This window comes from Triturus cristatus, chromosome 7, assembly GCF_964204655.1.
Source record: "Triturus cristatus chromosome 7, aTriCri1.1, whole genome shotgun sequence".
NCBI lineage: Eukaryota > Metazoa > Chordata > Amphibia > Caudata > Salamandridae > Triturus > Triturus cristatus.
This window is the reverse complement of record NC_140590.1, coordinates 238,127,667-238,146,456: the sequence shown is the minus strand read 5'-3', so window position 1 is coordinate 238,146,456 and position 18,790 is coordinate 238,127,667. Positions and strand designations below refer to the sequence as shown.

Here is an 18,790-nt window from a genome sequence, read left to right as displayed (position 1 = left end):
GGTCCATCTGCTGGCCTGCATTTATACCCTTAAGGGAGCGTGTATAAATTCCTGTCCTTCTTCAGTCCCTTAAGGGAGCGTGTATGAATTCCCGTCCTTCTGCAGCATGGCAAGGGAATCTCGCAAAACGTTCTCTATCTCTGCAGAGCAGGCATTGCTACCCCTGACTAACAGTGGGGCCATTTGATGGTACAAGAGGCTTGAGCTGTGACAATGCCCTTTGTGAATACCAAAAGTCATAAAGTTTGGACTTTGTCTCAGCTTACCTTAGTGAATCTGACCCAATGCTTCTATCCATGTGGCTTCAGGTTAAGATTTTCCTCTCCCTGTGACCCCAAGTGGGACTCTTTGACTCCCAGAGATCACAATCTTTAAATTGTCTTTTTTCTAATGTTTCTGATGTCAAGGGCTCAGCATAACAGTTTTTTAATTTGCCATATTTGTGTGGCACTTCTTTTTGCCACTTTACTGTTACTGCATTTCCTACTACCAGATTTGGAATTTTTCCTTTTTCATTCCCCATTTCGTATTCTGCAACAGGTTTACAGACTTCTTTGCCATCGGAATAATGCTTTATTTTTCTCTTCCAGATCCTGCAGTAACAAACTTGACCAGCATAAAGAACCATGATGGGACAGTCACAGTCACATGCCTTGCCACGGGCTTCTTTCCGGAACGAATAAACATGACCTGGGCAAGAGACGGGCTAAATATCACAGATGAAGTTGGCATTTCTGGAACAGTGAGAAATGAAGACAGTACATTTCGTGTTAATAAATCCATTACAATCATCTCAGAGGACAAGTATATTTACACTTGCACCATAATTCATGAAAGCAGTGGACTATACAGGGTCCTCACTTATAGTAAGTAATTAGTGAACAGGTCACTCTGCAGGGAAATAATAGATAAAGTGCTGGTTTTATATCCTGGAGTAATATTAGGAATTGATTTGTGCTGTATTTTGTGTACCCACACATATAATTGATCGATTCTTTTCAGTTTTTACAATAATTTAGGTAATATGGATTTGGGATGATACGGCTCTGCAATTTGTTTATGCCTTTGCCACATAAAACGTGATCTGAATTAACAAGGCAAGATTTCCAGTATGCAACAGTAGACTTTTTGCATTCATTTTCTTATTCTATCTCAAAATATTCCAGGAAACAGGCTATTTTTAATTGTACGTATTTATTGGTGGCCAGAACATTTCACTCAGAAATTCTATGCATACCATTTGCAGTATGTTCAACAAATGCAAATGGATGACATAACCATAATATCGGAAGTAAAATTGATGTGGTATTATTTAAAGGTGGACAGTGAAAATAGACTACAATCTTATGGTGAACATTTTTGCTTTTTAAAGGTCTTTCGTTTCCACTGAATCTCACGAAAAACATTTTTGGTAATACTGTGGAATTTTCACTTGAACAGAATGTGTACTTTATGTTATGGTATCATTATGAATATGTTTAATTAGATCCAAAACGTAGTTCTGTAGAACCTTAACCTGTAAAGTGCTTTTGGTGGGTGTTGTGGTGCTATTAGGTCTAAAGAACACTTAGAAATGGCATGAACGGCCACCACCTTTGACTTGCGCAGTTGCAAGTATCACAATATTTAAAGCCATAGATAGAGAAAAGCAAGGCAGTTTTATTTCATAAAGTGCAAGCACCTCAAAGAGTCTGTATAGATGTTTTTTATTTTGGCTACAAAAACAATACCAAAAGATTCTTGGTACATCTGCAAAATTGCCAATATTATCAATAACTTATTTTTTGCTTGAGTTCCTCAGGTCACTGCACTTGACGGATTTCCATAATAAATGCCTTGTCTGTCTTGTCACTTCTCATGCACAATTTGCTGTCCCTGGCCCATCTGTCTAACATGGTGTCTATTCCAGGACATCTAAAAAGTGCCCATATGCTTGCATATTGGTACTAATGGCGCCTTTGTAGTAAATACAATGTTCAAGATAATTCATCCGGAACCTTTTAATGTGCCTATAACTTGCCAATGGCCTTACATTCATCGGTCCAACTATATTGTTTACAGTAACACAGCATTCATAGCTGAATGCTTTTTAATCTCCGTGACTCACAGCTCCTCAGAAATAACCTTTATGCAACCATCCAATAATTCTTACATCAGCTTAGTGAAGGTGAGCATTACGGATTACTGTCTGACCTCATTAGCATTATCTACCAACTATTATGGCAACCTGGATATACACTCAGCAGACATGTTCTTCTGCCCTGGAGCATACTTAGCTCTGTACTGAAAAGCTTGAAGTTTAAGTGCCAACTTGGACAATTGTGTAATCCGATCAACCCGTCTCCCTGCCAGTGACACTGTACTAATGGCTAATGATCCGTTCATAAATATTATCCCCAATAAAATATCTATAATGTTCAGCAGCCCACCCAAATGCAAGTATCTCCTTTTCATTACTCTTAACCAACCTCAAAGTTCTGAAACTAAATTATACTAGTCACTCATTACTGTCATCAGAACTGCACCTATTCGCAGTCACTGGTATGGACACCGCATTGCATTTTTTGTCGCTGAAAAATATATCAGATATAAAATAACTTTCATACGTGAGTAATTTAAAGGTTCTATCCTAGATCTAGCCAAAAATAGATTTTTCTTGAGCAATTATCTAAATAGTTCCACTTTATTAGCATAGTTATTCACAAATGTAGAGTACAATTCAGTCAGTTGTAAAAAGAAAATAGTTTTTCCTTTGTTTCTGGAGTGGGGCATCTAATATGGCCTTGACATGATGCTTCTTTGATCTAGTTCTTCAATTACTGATATAGTGGCCCAGATAGTCCACTACCTGGCAACCAAATTTGCATTTTTCTAATTTCAAAGTTATTCCTTTTTTCAGAAGGCACCCCAGAACTTTCTGAAGAATGTTATCATGTACCTCCTGGTTATTCTCAATGAAAAGCCACAGCTTATGGGATATCTTGTAATGTTTCTTTCAAGAGTCAGTGAAAGACTGAGTCCTCACGGACCATTCCCAAAGGCACTGACATATATCTTCTGGAGTTACAAATATTGTCATATGTTTAGATTTATCATCTAATACATCTTGATGACAAGTAATAGCTATGACTGGCATAGAGAAAACAGTGGCTCCATCTGACATAGAAATAATCTAAAAGATGTTTGGTAGAGGATGGCAGTCGACCCAGATGGACATATTCAAACTATGCAAGCCTATGCATACTCTCAGGTCTAGTGAATGTTTAAGAGATGTCCCTATTGGATACACCCATGGTGATGGCTCCACCAGTCTTACAATCTACTGTTTGCATAACTTCTCCAGCAGTTCCCTCAATTTCATTCCATATATTAATGGAACTTTTCTTAATGAATGCCCTATTGGAACGGCATTTCCCTTAAGAGTTATGTTGTGATTGAACCCCATAAACTCCTCAAATCCATATTCAATCCTGACTTAAACTTGTTCCTTAATCCCAATATAAATTCTCCATGACATACATCCCTATCTGTTGTGGAATACTCATATCCTTCTTTAGTACATACACTTGTGAATTAGTTCTAGGGCCTGACTTTATTCCCACCTCCTCCTGATGTGGCTAATCCAGGATTGGCTGACTTGTCTCAGTGACATAGCTTTCTCTATCGTTCATCTACCACAGAAATGTAAGTCCATCCAAATGTAAGATCAATTTTGTACCCTGTGTGTCCTGCTGAACATTCATCAAGTAAGTGTAATTTTTTTCCCACAACTTATTTACAATATGTTTTCCTACAAATGTGGACCACGTACAAGAGTCAAGCATTGCTGAGACTTGCTTTCTGTCAATCTCTTTCAGCCATAGGAAACCCTTCTGCTTCCCTAATTGTCATCTGTGCTCAGGACTATATTCAGGTTTCTTTTCTTGATTAACTTCCTCATCTTCTTCAGTGATTACATTAACTTTCTAGACCCTGAACATTTGTAGGCTCTGCTGATATGTCTCTTCTTCTCGCATGTGTTACAACATGTATCTAATGGTGTTATCCTTTAGAATTAACAACATGAGACTGACTATCACACCAATAGTATTGAACAGCATTTTTCAGACTCTCTCCCTTATGTTGATAACCTTTCCTTTGCTTTTTTTCAAAAGAGTTTTGTGTTATGTATTTACCTCACTACATGCATCACCCCTTATTTCTTGTACCTATTGTTCTGAATGTTCAAGCAATCCTTTAAACTACATTAATCCTAGTTATCAAGGTAAGGTCCGTATCCACCAACAACCTTTATTGGACATTCATGCTACTTGTTTTCATAAAGGTTTGATCACGTAATACTTATTAGCAGTTGATGTGCTCAGAATTGCACCAGACGTTAACTGAATATTGCACTGTTGTCTCACAAAGGCCACACATCTGACGTGTGCCATCTGTACAGCCGGATGGCCAGAGGCACAAGCAGCTGTTTCAGCTGAGTGCAGTGAGAACGGGAATTGCTTGCAGAGAAAGGTGTCCCTCTGGTGTTGATAACAAGCTTATTACACATGTGATTCATTCCAGCATTAATGGGTAAGACTAGAGCTCATGCACAACACCTTTGATTAAGGTAGCGGCAATGTAGCTTAACAACAGGTAAATAGTGACTTTTGTCTGCTATTTACTTGGTCGCTAGCTAAAGTGTAGGAATTATTTACTATTTAGTTGGTGGTCTTGCAACTAGAATAGAAATGTAACTATTTACCTGTCTGCTTGCTAAATAGTGGAAAGTCTGCACTGTTAGGCTGGCGTCCGTGCAAATAGCAGAAAAACACCACTATTTTCTCAGCCACTGGCTAAATAGTTGAGATTCTGCACTGTTTGATTGGTGGCCATGCAAGTAGCAAGGAAACATTATTCAACCCCTTGATAAATGGCTGGAAAGTATGCAAATAGCAAACAAACTATGGGGCATATTATCAAGCACTGCGTTAAAAATATCGCCGCTTTAGCGGCAGTTTTCTGCCGCTAAAGCGGCGATAATGGGCTTGATAATATGCCGCAGAGAATTCCCATAGAAGCCCATGTTCACGCCAGAACATGGGCTTCTATGGGAATTCTCAAGGGCATATTATCAAGCCCATTATTGCCGTTTTAGCGGCAGTTTTCTGCCGCTAAAGCGGCGATAATTTTAACGCCGTTTCTTGATAATATGCCCCTATACTATTTAACTGGCCTATTGCTACGTACCAGACATTATGCACTGTTTGGTTGGTGATCAAGCAAGTAGCAAGAAGAATTCACAATTCACCCTGCCAATGGCTAACTAGCATACATTATGCACTATTTGGACAGTGGCTGTAGAAATTGACAAAAAACTTAACTTTGTAGCTGGGTGCTGGCAAAACATCAGACATTATGCATACTTTCACCTGCAGCCATGCAGATAGCAAAAATAAATTCCTAGCCACTGTACAGAAATTAATTACTGTTTAGCAGGTTTTCTTGCAAATAGCAAAGAAATAGAGCTATTTGCCTGGCTGCAGGCTAAATAGCAAACATTATGTGCTATGTACATGACAGCCTTGCAAATAGCAAAGAAAGTTCATTATTTACCCTTCCTCTGACTAAATAGCAATCAATTGCTTAGGGCCCCTTATGCAAGTCACAAACACAGTATAATTGAGAGTCTTCATCCCAATGCATTACCAGAAGGAAGATAAGCTATATGTCTTTAAAAAAGAAATCTGACGTACCCAGCCAAAAGTCAGTCAGTGTTTTTATCAGATGCCTATGCAACCATATTCGGCAAGTAGATATTAACTATGACTAAATGTGACAATGTGGCTGGCAATGACAATGTCCTTAGGGTCTAATTCCTATAAAAAAAGTGTCAAGAACAGTGGATCAAGGCTATCCCCTGCATAATCCAATTTCCAAATATGTGATGCTTAAGAGTAAGCATCTATGCATTGTCTTTATAGGGCAGGTGATGCCGTTGATGTTCCAAACATGTCGGTATTGATTATCCTCTTGTTAAATACTTTGTAGTTTGTTTTTAGCAAATAGTGCATCACTGATTTTATACAGCCACTGTTCAGACTACAGAGTAAACATGAATAGCCACATAGTGCTGCGGTTCTGTCAGCACCTCTTATATTTTCTGCATGCAACTAAGATGCATGCAGTCTCTCAACAGGCTACTTTCTGGGTTTCATCGACCAACAATGAAACTCTTCTTTCATCTCCATCCCGGTGTTGTGGTACTTGTGGTATTAACAAAGACAAGTTTGAATTGTTGTCTGAATAATCATAATAAAAAGTTGAGACTGAAGAAGTAAAGGAGTATAATTATTCTGACTATCCCTGTGTTCCCTCCTCTGTGTTCTAAGCAGCCTGTATCCTCTGCAAGTGCTCCATCCTTTTGCTTTTCTGTCTGGTGGGGCTCTGATGACTGGGAGACACCCAAATGTTTGGCTATTTAATGTTCTGCTCCCTCAATGAAATACCAAAAGGGTTCTGACACTATGTGTTTAATTAGATAGATCCAGTGTGGCTTAGTAGGCTCTGTTTAGTTATCTAAGGTCCTGCTATGTGATTCAAGGAAGACAATTCAATTCAATTTCAAAAAGCTTTATTCGACAGTAAGTCTTAAAAGCACATCAACACATTAGACACAGACAGAATAAATATCACAAAATAAACCACACACAATTCTTTTTAAAAATCATTCAATCCAATCAATTACTGTCGATAATATGGTTAAAAACATTATTAGTTGCTAACATTTACAGAACAAAAAAGAAAAACTTAACTCGTGAGGGACACTAACTAGCAGCAGGTTGGATAGAAGTTCGGGTACGTATTATCCAGGTCCAACTTAGAAATTTAGCTACAGCCACAACTATGCAAGGTGAACAATCAGACCCCAATATCCTTAATGCTTCTATATGTCTTCGAGTAGCTAGCTTAAGACAAATAGGTCTAAGCCATTTGCTACGCGGAGCAACATAGAGAGGACATACAAAAAATACATGTGCTACAGATTCAGGCATGTCTAGGCAATTATGACAATTGTCATCCAATGTTGAGGACCATTTATTTGTGAATGATTTGACCGAAAGAGTACCTACTCTAAATTGAAAATATAACTTCCGGTCAAATGGCCTCTCAATGATGTCCCAATATGGTTCACATTTTGGGCGAGATTTATGATCTAGAAACCGACCAGTTAAATTTGTGGACATGTTAGCTCGATGGGATTCTAACTGGACCATTTCCCAATATTTTTCTTTCATATGTTTTTTTGTTGGGAAGATTGAAGGGTCCGGATTATCCCATAAACTACTGAGATCTAACTTTAGTAAAAGGGACCTAATTTCCCTGAGCCACTGGATTTTGTGAAATTGGTCGGCCTGAATCACATCCTTCAAACCCTGTACATAATGCGTTAGTTCAGGGGTCGTCCAAATACGTCTCCAATACAACAGTGGTCGCAACCTAGCTAAATCAGCGATTTTTTTGCTACCTAGATCCAACAAAAGCGGGACAGTTGGGGTGCTTTGGGGCACACCAACCAAAGTACGTAAAAAAGTATTCTCTGCTTTAACTAGGCGGTTCAAGTTGGTAAAACCCCATAGTTCAGATCCGTAAAGGGCTGTATTAACTACTTTCATGTTATACACCTCAAGGGCAGGAGTAATTGGCCTTGTTAAAGAGGACCTATGTTTGAAGGATAGGGCACCTGCAAGTTGGTGGAATTTTAATATAGCCATATCCATATGTCGATTCCATCCCATGTTAGTCTGTAACAAAATTCCAAGATAGACAAAGGAGTCGACCTGTTCAAGGGGTGTACCATCAAGAAAATGTTTACCCTTAAAGGAATTGACCTGATTCAGAGACATGAACTTTGTCTTAGTAGTATTGATCTCAAGTCCACGTTGTTAGCAGAACTCTCCGAATGCATTGACGGCCTTCTGGAGGCCACTCGGGGTCCGTGAGAGAATTAGGGTATCGTCCGCAAACATGAGAACAGGTACGCGTGCCCCAGCTAATATAGGAGCATCGGTGGGAGAGCTACTAAGGTGATCAACTATTCCATTTATGTATAAGGAAAATAGAGTGGGAGCCAGGACACACCCCTGCAGAACACCACGTTCGACAAGGAATGAGTCCGTGACCTCACCCTGGGCCCCCCATCTGATTCTCGCGTAACTATTCTCATGCAGGCGGACGAGAAGAGTCAAAAGATCAAGCGACATCCCCTGTTCAGCAAGAACAGACCAGAGTTTGCTGCAGGGGACTAAATCAAAGGCCGATTTTGAATCTACAAACACTGCATAAAGTGACCCCTTAGTTAACAGCACATTTCTCCAATAAAGTATAATAAAAAAAAAGAACTTGGTCGATCGAACTAGTACATGGACGAAATCCAGCTTGATATGGGAACAAAACATTTTGTTCCTCAATCCATGTTTGTACTTTGCTCTGGACTAGACGGCCAACCAATTTTTGTGCTGAGTCTATGAGGCTAATAGGCCTATAATTATTTGGAAGTGATTTGTCCCCCTTTTTAAAAACAGGAATAATCTCGGCTCCCTTCCATGAAGATGGAATGGACGCTCCTCTGGCCACTGAATTTGCAAGCAATGCAAAATACTGGCACCAAGAAGGTCTGTCGCTTAGGAAGATGTCAGCTGGAATACCATCCATACCTGGCGCTCTACCTCTGGTAACACAGTCTAATGCAATGCTTACATCTTCAACTGTGAACAGATTATTTTGAAAAAGGATAGTGGGTGGAGGGCTACTGACCGGTAACACCTGATTACAAGCGTATTGAGGTTTAAAAAAATCTAGCCATTGTAGCTGGGGAACGTTATTTTGTGGGGGATCCCCCTGCCCACCCCTATCCCATTTTATAATATTCCAGAATAGTTTGGAATCTTTAGAAGCACAAGCCGATTTCAAGTCCCGCCATCTGTCCTCGTCCCACTTCCTTTTTGCCTCCTTTTGGACTGATCTATAAGAATCCCTTGCCTCACGTACTCTCATGGAATTCTTTGCCGTTATTTCTTTCCTCAATCTTAACCTAGCGTCTTTACAGGAATTATTGTACCACTTAGCTGTGGCCATTTTTGAGTTTCTGTTTCCCCTAGGTGATGCCTTCTGAAAAAATGACAAGAGTCTAGAAAAAAGTTTGTCATGGGCCTCTACCATAATCCAGGGGAAATCCTGGCTATCAATTTGTGTATTTAATTTCGCCAGTTCCTCTATGACTTCCTTTTTAAGTGCAGCCAGTTGGGCAGGATTCGCCACTATTTTGGCCCATTTAACATGGCGCATATTATTAGAAGCTACAATGTCCAAGGTGGTTATTACTCCACCTATGGACTCTTCTTTATCCCCTGATTGTACATGAAATAAGGAACAAAGAGGGTTATGGTCGCTTTCTATCCGAGGTTTGATAACCATATCAATCAACCTGTGCCAAAATCTAATATCCACCAGTAGATAATCAATCCGGCTACTATTCCTCCCATTATCAAAGGTACTCGCTCCCTGTTGATCTGAGGGAGTTCTCCAATTTCCTGCTCTTAATCCTCTTTCTAAGCACATAGCTTTTACCTGGATTGCTGCAGCTAACCATCTTTTAATAGCAGGGAGACCAAGCTTGGGAATACCCCATCTATTATCCTGATCGGCAGATATATCCTGATCTTCTTGGCCGAGGGGTTCATAAGTGGTTTTAAAATCAACCCCCACTATTGAAGCAAACTGCACTGGGAGATCCTCTAGTTGGATGTCAAGAGCTGTGATGACCTCTGAAATGCGGCCACCTGGTTGTCCTCTGGCATAGACGTTAAAAATGGCCAATTTGTTGCCATCAGGCCATTCAAGTCTAACTGCCAGAATATCTTTTGACAGAACTCTGACCTGCTGAACCTTGCATCTCAAGGTCTGGCGTATCCAAATCACCAGGCCTCCTGCTGGCCGACCTTTTAGGCTTTTAACAGCGGGGATAAAAAAATTAAGATATCCTACTCGAAAGACCGCACCCACTGAACATGATTCCTGAAAAAGATTAATATCATACTGATCAATGAATTTGCACCATTCCGGAGAAAGAACCTTATTACCAATTCCCGCAAGGTTCCATGAAATGAGGGATAAACCTTCCTTTTTAGGTTGGGGAATGGTCAATTTTATGGAATTTTTTGATCCTCCCAAGATGACATCTTGTCTCTCTATGCAATGCTCTGCTTTAGATTTATCTAGGGAGTACGGATTTGGCATAGTACCCTGGGTTCCAACGTGTCTTTCTACGCCCCTTGGATTCGGGCACCCCACTACTATAAGTTGGTTGTTATGGGAAGTCTCTGTGATCCTCATTATTTCCACTGGAGTACATATGGGCAATGCTGATCCTAGATAGTCCCCCTCATTAGCCTGTTCCGAGTAGCTATTCATTTGTGCTTTCCTATATGGATTACTGAAGGCAGTATAACCTGAATTCTGCAGTCAATCGCAATCCTCCATGTCTGTCAGTGCCCCATATCGATTCCTCAGGTTGATTCCATCAAAAAAAGAAGGTAAGCCCCTTCTCATTGGCGGGTGTGTGTGAATGGGCTTTGAGCTAAACCCAGAGTTAATCCCTTTACACCACAGTTGATCATAGAAAAATTCTAAGGTTAATGGGATTATAGCAGAACCCCTAAGTTGAGGGGGGAATAAGTTTGCTAGTACAAACCGCAACGCTTGGGGATTTGAAAAATGTATAACTATGCAATCACCCCCAAATCTTTTCTTGCTCTTTCCCAACCAAGGTACCCTTCTGGCCATTATGATATCCTTGGCTAGTTGTTGTTTGCCCCCATCGGAAATCCTCATACTATTGGATAGCCAATGGAGGGCTTTGCCAATTAAATTGCCTGCAGGTTCTTCTTTACCAGGGCTTAGACAGGGTACATTAGCTAGGACAAGTACTAGGGGCAAGGCCTCAGGTATAAGCTGAAATGCTTCTCTATCTGAAGGGATCTTGTGGTAGCCACACAGGGCGTTAGGACTAATAATAGAGCTTGGAAGAGTGGCCCCCTTTCCTGGTTTTACTGGGACCCTGATGCTCAAAGAACGATTGGAGACTAAGGTTTGATCGTTCAGGCTAGGATCTACATCTCCAGTTGGGGTCATTAGCCTGGTTCTGGGGTTGAGACTGGTGTATATGCGGATCCCTTTGGGTAACTGACTGACACCCCGGCTCCAAAGGGAATAAGTCGCATCTATCAGAGGGTAGGATAGATGGAAAATTCACCCCACACCATCTTTCCATGCCAATCACTTTTTCCTCTACAGAGGCTAGCCTAGCTAAAATAGGATCCAAGATATGATCTAGTTTTCCTTTAAATATTGTCCAGAGAGAATCCATATGTACCTCTGGTGCAGATTTAGGGGGATTTGGTTTGGCTACTTTGAGCCTGGTCTTTTGTACTCCTATCCCCTTAGATTGATCAGCCTTGCTTAATGACAACAGCCCACCAGCCCTAGTACATCGTCTTTTCTTTTGGGCGGGGGGGGGGAAGTGATACTAGGTACAATATCATCAGTATAGCCTATTAAAGAAGATCTGTGGGACTGATCCTGATTGCTCATAAGATTTATATCATTTTCTATCAAGTCCCGTGGTAAACCTGGTGATATTAACTCCGTCTGGGGAACTATCCCTTCCAGTTCTTCATGCACCATCGCAATGGTGGTGAGCCCTGGATCCAATGAGAGTCTCCTTTCAGTTCTTTCTATTTCATCATTAAGCATGCTGGATACTTTCACCAGGTACGAATCCAAAGTAGCTCCACCCCCTCCATTGCCTTTCCCACCATTGTTTTTCCTTTTCACCATTTTCCTTGCACGATTATAAATAAAGCAAACAGTACCTTCGTAATGCCGACCTTAGGGGGGAGGCCCAGCCCAGCCTCAATCAGCCTCAGATGGCCACAGACGGCCCGCCCTTTGCCCGGGCTTAGCACGGCGCTGCCCGCGCGCGTCCCGCAGGACGGGAGGCGTTCAGCTGTTTAATAGCGCCTCCGGGCGCAGGTTGCGGGATCAGAGGTGCGCCGGTGTTGGCTGGGGCACCTGGGATATGTAGTATTCCTGCCGTTGCCCTCACAGCCTTTGACGAGGGACAGCACTCCCACCAGCGCCGTTACCCTCACGGCCCAGGTAATCCGGTAGCAAAAGGAGTATGTTGCACCCACAACAGGCTCTCAGGGACACTCAGAGCGCTCGGCGGTCAGCTGTTTAATAGCGCCTCCAGGCGCAGGTTGCGGGGTCAGAGGTGCGCCGGTGTTGGCTGGGGCACCTGGGATATGTAGTATTCCTGCCGTTGCCCTCACGGCGTTTGACGAGGGACAGCACTCCCACCAGCGCCGTTACCCTCACGGCCCAGGTAATCCAGTAGCAAAAGGAGTGTGTTGCACCCACAGCAGGCTCTCAGGGACACCAATTTGTTTACTTTCCAGAGTCCAAAGTCAGAGTGGGAATCTATACTTTCTGTTTAACAAGTGGACTTCTAAAAGCAGAACATGTAGACCTCCGGGCTTTGGAAAGCTATCCCTCCAATAGTAACTATAGATAACACATACAGTAGGCCAAAATTCTTTAATGTAGCCCTAACACAGAGCTTTTCTCAGCAGAACATGGTACTATCTGACCACCAACACTCTCGCCAAGACTCGTAGACATACAAAGAATGCAGTGGGTGGCAAAGTAGCCTGGTCCTAAACCAATTACATTGATTTCATATCTCACAGTGACCGACTCAGCTTTTCCCCTAGTTCACAGTTACTTTTCCCTGAATACGGCAGCCAATATTAGGTGAATAAAGAAGAAAAAAACGTTCTGAAAAATAATGATACTATAATGACTGCTGTCCAAGCCTATTTGTTCAGCATGTTAAACTTGACTTCTTATAGGAAGATTTTGGAAATATCAAAATATTTTATGAGGTATTCATATATACATCTATATGATCACCAGTTCTCAAACAGGTAACCTTCAAAAGTAGAAACCAATACGTTTAATTTTTTTAATCTTTATTGTGATTATTAATACTGTAATCGCAAAGGCAAACATATTGGGCACATGCAGCTTATAAGAATGTAAAGAGTATATATTCATACATACATCTTCCCTATTTCTGAGAGAAAACACTCAGAGCACAAGCTCTCAGAACTCAACAGTCAACCATTAGACACAGTAACGCTTTATCCAGCCCTGTGCTTATTTTAGTAGATCAAGGGTACTTTAATCTCACAGCAAAATGACATACTGCAAAGTTCAAGCTGAAGTACGGTTACCAGGCTGTAATCTCATCTACAAATCTCAGTGAAACACTACACCTACTATGGCACCTTCTCTAAGCTCTATGAGGTCTCCTAATGTCTACAATCTGTCATATGAAGTATGGGCATAGCCATTGATTAACTGGCTAATACATTGGTCAGTTCACTGATTCATGCTTCTACGAGTTCATACAGGCAGAGTCTACAGTTCCTAACAGCATTGGTGGGTGCTTTCTTCCAACTTACTCCTTCTACAGCGAGGACCACAAAAACAGCTTCACTTGGCAAAAGGGCTGCTGGGTGGGCATTAGCCCAACAAGACTGAAAAGAAGGTGCTCGTCTTCAGCAGGTGTAGCCTTGCAGACTGGATGCAGACAGGTGCTTTGTTTCAGCAGTTGCTGTTCCTGGGATGAACCTTCAGTGGATGTCCATCTTCGACAGTTGCAGCCTCCCAGGACAGATCAGAGCTTTTGCATATGTGGCCAAATGACAGCCCCAGAGTTAGGCAGTGGCGCACCAGTCTCTTATTAGCACTTGGCAGTGAAGCCAGATGAAATAATCCTGCTCTTAAATTGAAGGTCTTGACTCAGCTAACTGTAGGAACTGATCAGATAAACTGGGAGACCCTTCACAACATAGGCTGGCTCCTAACTTCGTTCTCTAAGTGTTTCTCATGCAGGGAATACGTTGGGCTTTCCCTCTCGGACAGGCTCTCCTATTGGAGTGCTAAGCCCATTCGCGCTTCGGACGTGCCTAGTGCTGGTCATGCTGCCTGTTTAGGCAGCGAGGCACGCTGTACCTACTCAAGAGAACAGCTACTGGAACTAGGTAAGAGGGTACGCACTGACGTTGTCTATCAGGGACCTTTTGTGGAAAATATGAGCATTAATACGAATAACAGCTTGAATTGCGGGCTGATTAATAGTCGGTCGCTAGTCAAGCACTATGCGGAAATCTCACTGCTGATTGAAGACATGAAAACGGAAACCTGGATTAGAGCTGAGTCTGTGGTAGAAATAGGACTTGCCTGCCCTGCTGGTTTTAAAATTTTACATAACCCAAGAATAGAGGGCAGAGGAGGAGGGGTTGGAGTGATATTCAGGGAGGAGCTTAATTTTGCTCCCCTACAGGTTGATGAGGTAGATGGGATTGAACTCATGGGGTTCTCGTTGCAGGAACCTAAAGGCAGCCTATATACGGGATTGGTCTGTTACAGACCCCCAGGGAGTGCCATCCTGTACCAGTCTTTTTTAGAAACCATCACCAACTTGTCCCTAGCACACTCCAAAATGATTATCCTGGGAGACTTCAATCTGTGGGAGAACGCAAATACGGGAAATTATCTGAGAGATCTGAAGTATACCTGTACTAATTTTAACCTACAACAATTAGTTACTTCCCCGACCCATCAGGGAGGACACATTCTTGACCTACTGTTCGCTAACGGGCTGGAAGTCGAGACACTGAATATTATACCCCGAAATTAGACAGACCACTATTTAATCCATTTTAAAATTATGTTACCTGGTCTGAGGGACCAATCTAAAACCCCTGCGGCCTTTCAGAGAGGCAGGGAATGGGCGAAATTAGGGAGGACGGGTGCCCTTTTAACATCACCCACTGCAAATCCCTTCTGTGCCTCTAGCACGGTAGAGGACAACTATACTATCTACCAGAAATATATCACGGATGCTTTGGATCAACTAATCCCAATAAAAAAAATAAGAACTAGAAATAAAATCTCAGCACCATGGTACAACGACGAACTGAAACAGTTACGTCTACTATGTAAAAGGGCTGAAAGAAAATGGAGGAAGAGGTACTTAGAGGGGGACAAGTTGGAGTTGAGGACTGCACAGACTAAGTATAAGATGCTTATTCTAGAGTGTAAAGCAAACTTCTATGCCAATTCCATCTTACAAGCGTCTAATGGGACCAAAGAACTCTTTAGGATTGTCAGGGATATCTCCGCTCCAACTTGCCTGGGAAACAAAGTGGAGGCTTCACAGAAATTATGTGATGAGATCACTTCCCATTTCTTGGATAAAGTGGCAAAGATTGTTAGATCCTTTAAGGACAACGATACTGCCGCCCATGCCCATGCTATACAGGCGACTGAAGGGGATCCGGGTCAGTTATGCTCCCTGGATAGCTTTCCGACCTTTACAGATCTCACTTTTAACACAGTTGTGCAAAGCATATCCTCAGGCTCCTCACTTGACCCTTTCCCTCAGAAAGTATGGAAGACCAACGGCCAAATGACTCTTCCCTGGTTACGACAGATATGTAATCAGTCCCTGGAAGAAGGCATCGTCCTGGAGGGATGGAAGCAGGCGGTGGTGACACCACTGATTAAGAAGCCCTCCTTGGACCCGACAAACCCGGTTAATTTTCGGCCAATCTCCCTCCTTCCCTTTCCAATTAAAATTCTGGAAAAGGCTGTAAGCAGATCCTTATCATGCTATTTGGAGGAACATCACCTGCTGGATAAGGACCAGTTTGGTTTTCGTCCCGGACATGGGACAGAGTCAGCTCTGTCCACTATGATGGACAACCTACGGATGCGGGCCGACAACGGGAATGCTACGGTTTTAGTGCTTCTTGATATGTCGGCCGCATTCGACACAGTGAGTCACTCAATCCTGCTGGAGAGACTGGAGAGAATAGGGGTGAAGGGACGGGCATTGCAGTGGCTGCGGTCTTATCTGACAGAGAGACAACAGACGGTAACTTTAGCACCATTCACATCTCGCAAATCACCCATAGCCTATGGAGTACCGCAGGGTTCTGGCATCAACCTTATTCTCTTTAACATCAATCCACAGCCACTCTTTTCTATCATTAAACCGTCCGGGGTTGACTTGGTCAACTATGCGGATGATACGCAACTGGCATTCTCCTTGGAAGGAAAACAGGCAGTCTCTATGGAGTTATTCCAAGAGTGCATGCGTCAGACCGTAGACTGGCTGCGGAGGAACTCCCTGCAGTTCAATGGAGGGAAGACTGAGGTGTTTTACTACTCATTGGCGAGGCTGCCTCTGCATACACCGGTGGAGTTTAGGCTTACCCCGAGGAGGACCCGCTGGCCTCGGCCAGTACGATACGTAACCTGGGGGTCCTAATAGATAAGAACCTCCAAATGGAGTCGCAGGCAAACAAGACAGCCAGTGTGTGTTTCGGTCTGCTGCGCCTGTTACGTCGGATACTTCCGATCTTACCGAAGGATTTGCGTCCCCTGGTAGTAAGCAGCAGAGTGATGAGCAGACTGGACTATTGCAATTCCTTGTATTTAGGGGCCCCTCAATACATCTTTCAGGGGCTGCAAAGAGTCCAGTCTGCCGCGGCAAAATTGGTGCTAAACTTGCGGAGTAACTCGTCCTCCACTCATGCCTTGAGAGAGCTTCACTGGCTACCAATTAAGGAAAGGGTCCTTTTTAAATCCCTCTGTCTGGTGTACAGAGCAACACATGGGATGGGCCCGGTCCCTTTACAGGAAAGGTTTGCCTGGTACCTCCCTCGGAGACAGCTTCGTTCCTCCAGCGCCAGTCTGCTGGTAATTCCCAGATTTAAACGCTCTAGGCTGGGGGGAGGGCCTTTAGTGTGGTTGGTGCTCGGCTGTGGAATGAGTTACCACAAAAGATCAGACAGATCGACTCTCTAACTGATTTTAGAAAGAGCCTCAAAACATGGCTCTTCCCGAAAGCCTGATCCTCTCTGTCCTTCCTTTGATCCCTCATCATGATGACTGTGTGTTCCTATATCTGAGTGCCAGGATACCAGTGGGGTGACAGCAGCGCTATATAAGAACCAGTACAATACAATACAATATCCTGCAGATACCAGCCCTGGTCACACATCAGCTTTTGGGGTACTCTGCAGAGCACTCTCTTCCTTGGTCATGAAAACTTGAAACTTGAATAAAGAGGGGTAGTGTGGGTTCCTTTGGCAAGATTCAAAACAGGTTCTGCCCGACAAGAGTCTTATATGGCAACGGCAACACCAGGGTGAGGTAAAGCACATAGACAGCAGTGTTGCAGTGGAACCCAACAAAGACACCACCAACGGTTTTGGTTTAACATCCCAGAACTGGGTTGTTACTGTCAACACACATGAGCAGGACAGCAGTGTCTGAAGGCTGAAGAGAAAGTCAACCTGGGTTGCAATCCAGGCTTCACAGGGAGTGACATAGTAGTCCACAGAAAACCACCTTTCCCATAGCTTTTTATCAACGATAACAGGACCCCAGACTAGGAGGACCTAGGCTTTTAGGGTGGCTGGATTAAGAGCACCTCTTACAACTAATCACTTAATCGGAGTCTTAAGGATGTTATGGCTATTTCTTCTAACTGGAAATTCACCAGTAGGGAATCAGAAGTTTTGGCCCTCCCTGAACTCCACCCCATATAAAGGAGAGAGAAAAAGATTACGGTTTGGGTAACATTCAGGCTTTATGCCAGAGATGACTACTGGCTCCTCTTTCTCTCAAATATGACTCACCAAGGAAATAAAAGAAAGTTATTCCTAATGTCTAAACACCAGAGAGGGTGATTGACTGTTCTTTCTGTAGGACAAGGAAGTATTTCCTGAGAAAAGTTATGGTGGCAAGGATCTGGATGAGTCAACTAATGTCCACCATATGCGCAACTCATGTCTTCTTTACAACCAAAGGAATGGGATGGTAATCCGTTGAATATTCCCTGTATATCAGAGAAAGGCATACATGCATTAAAGACAGAACACAAGAAACTGACATATATTTTATTCATTAACTTTTTCACAGTTATAGGAAATAAGACACAGTGAACAAACAGAGGCTTTTTGTTACCTCCATGCATAATTTTCATAATTTGCCAGGTTTTAGAACTGATCTGGGTAGATTATCTTTCTAATGTTGGTTTCTGGCTGTACATACATAGCCTTTGTGCTAGGTGATTGCTTTCACTGCAGTAGCCATGGTACTGGCTCCACGCAGGAGTACATAAAAAAAGGAGACAATCAAGTGTGATATCATGGCACATGGCTGTCATCAGTCTTCCTGAAGCAGTCATCAGGCACTGAGAAACTTGGTCCACTTTAACAAGAGAAACTTATGACTTACTCGTCACTCTTCCCATGTGCCCTTTGCCCTTGCTCAGGGAGATCTAATCATCAGCCCTTTGCTGACAAGCACCTTACTCAATTTCTTTGGATAAACATTTCTCCATTCTTTTATTTTATTTTTTTAAATTCTTTATTACCAACATGAAAAAAAAAAGAGCTTTTTGATACATACTATTCAGTTAAAGAAATCATAAACGCATTGATACAAGCATTAATACAAGCAAGTGAATCAATATTAGGGGTATCTTACTTTTCATATCTACAGATATATATATTGTCTCCCATGACAAAATAATAATAATAAGATAGGAGAGCATATAGCTCTGCATAAAAAAAAAATTAAAAAAAAAATATATATAAAAAAAAGGGGG

General features: G+C 42.4%; 1 protein-coding gene across 2 annotated transcripts in view; it reads left to right on the top strand.

Moving 5' to 3' along the window:
- Window positions 1–18,790, top strand: part of LOC146809301 (HLA class I histocompatibility antigen, B alpha chain-like) — a 362,969-nt gene that overhangs the window by 284,250 nt on the left and 59,929 nt on the right. For both annotated transcript variants that reach the window (XM_085616112.1, XM_085616113.1), the window contains exon 5: window positions 591–866. In XM_085616112.1, coding sequence (XP_085472238.1) covers window positions 591–866 — 276 coding nt within the window. The remainder of the gene's footprint in view (window positions 1–590; window positions 867–18,790) is intronic.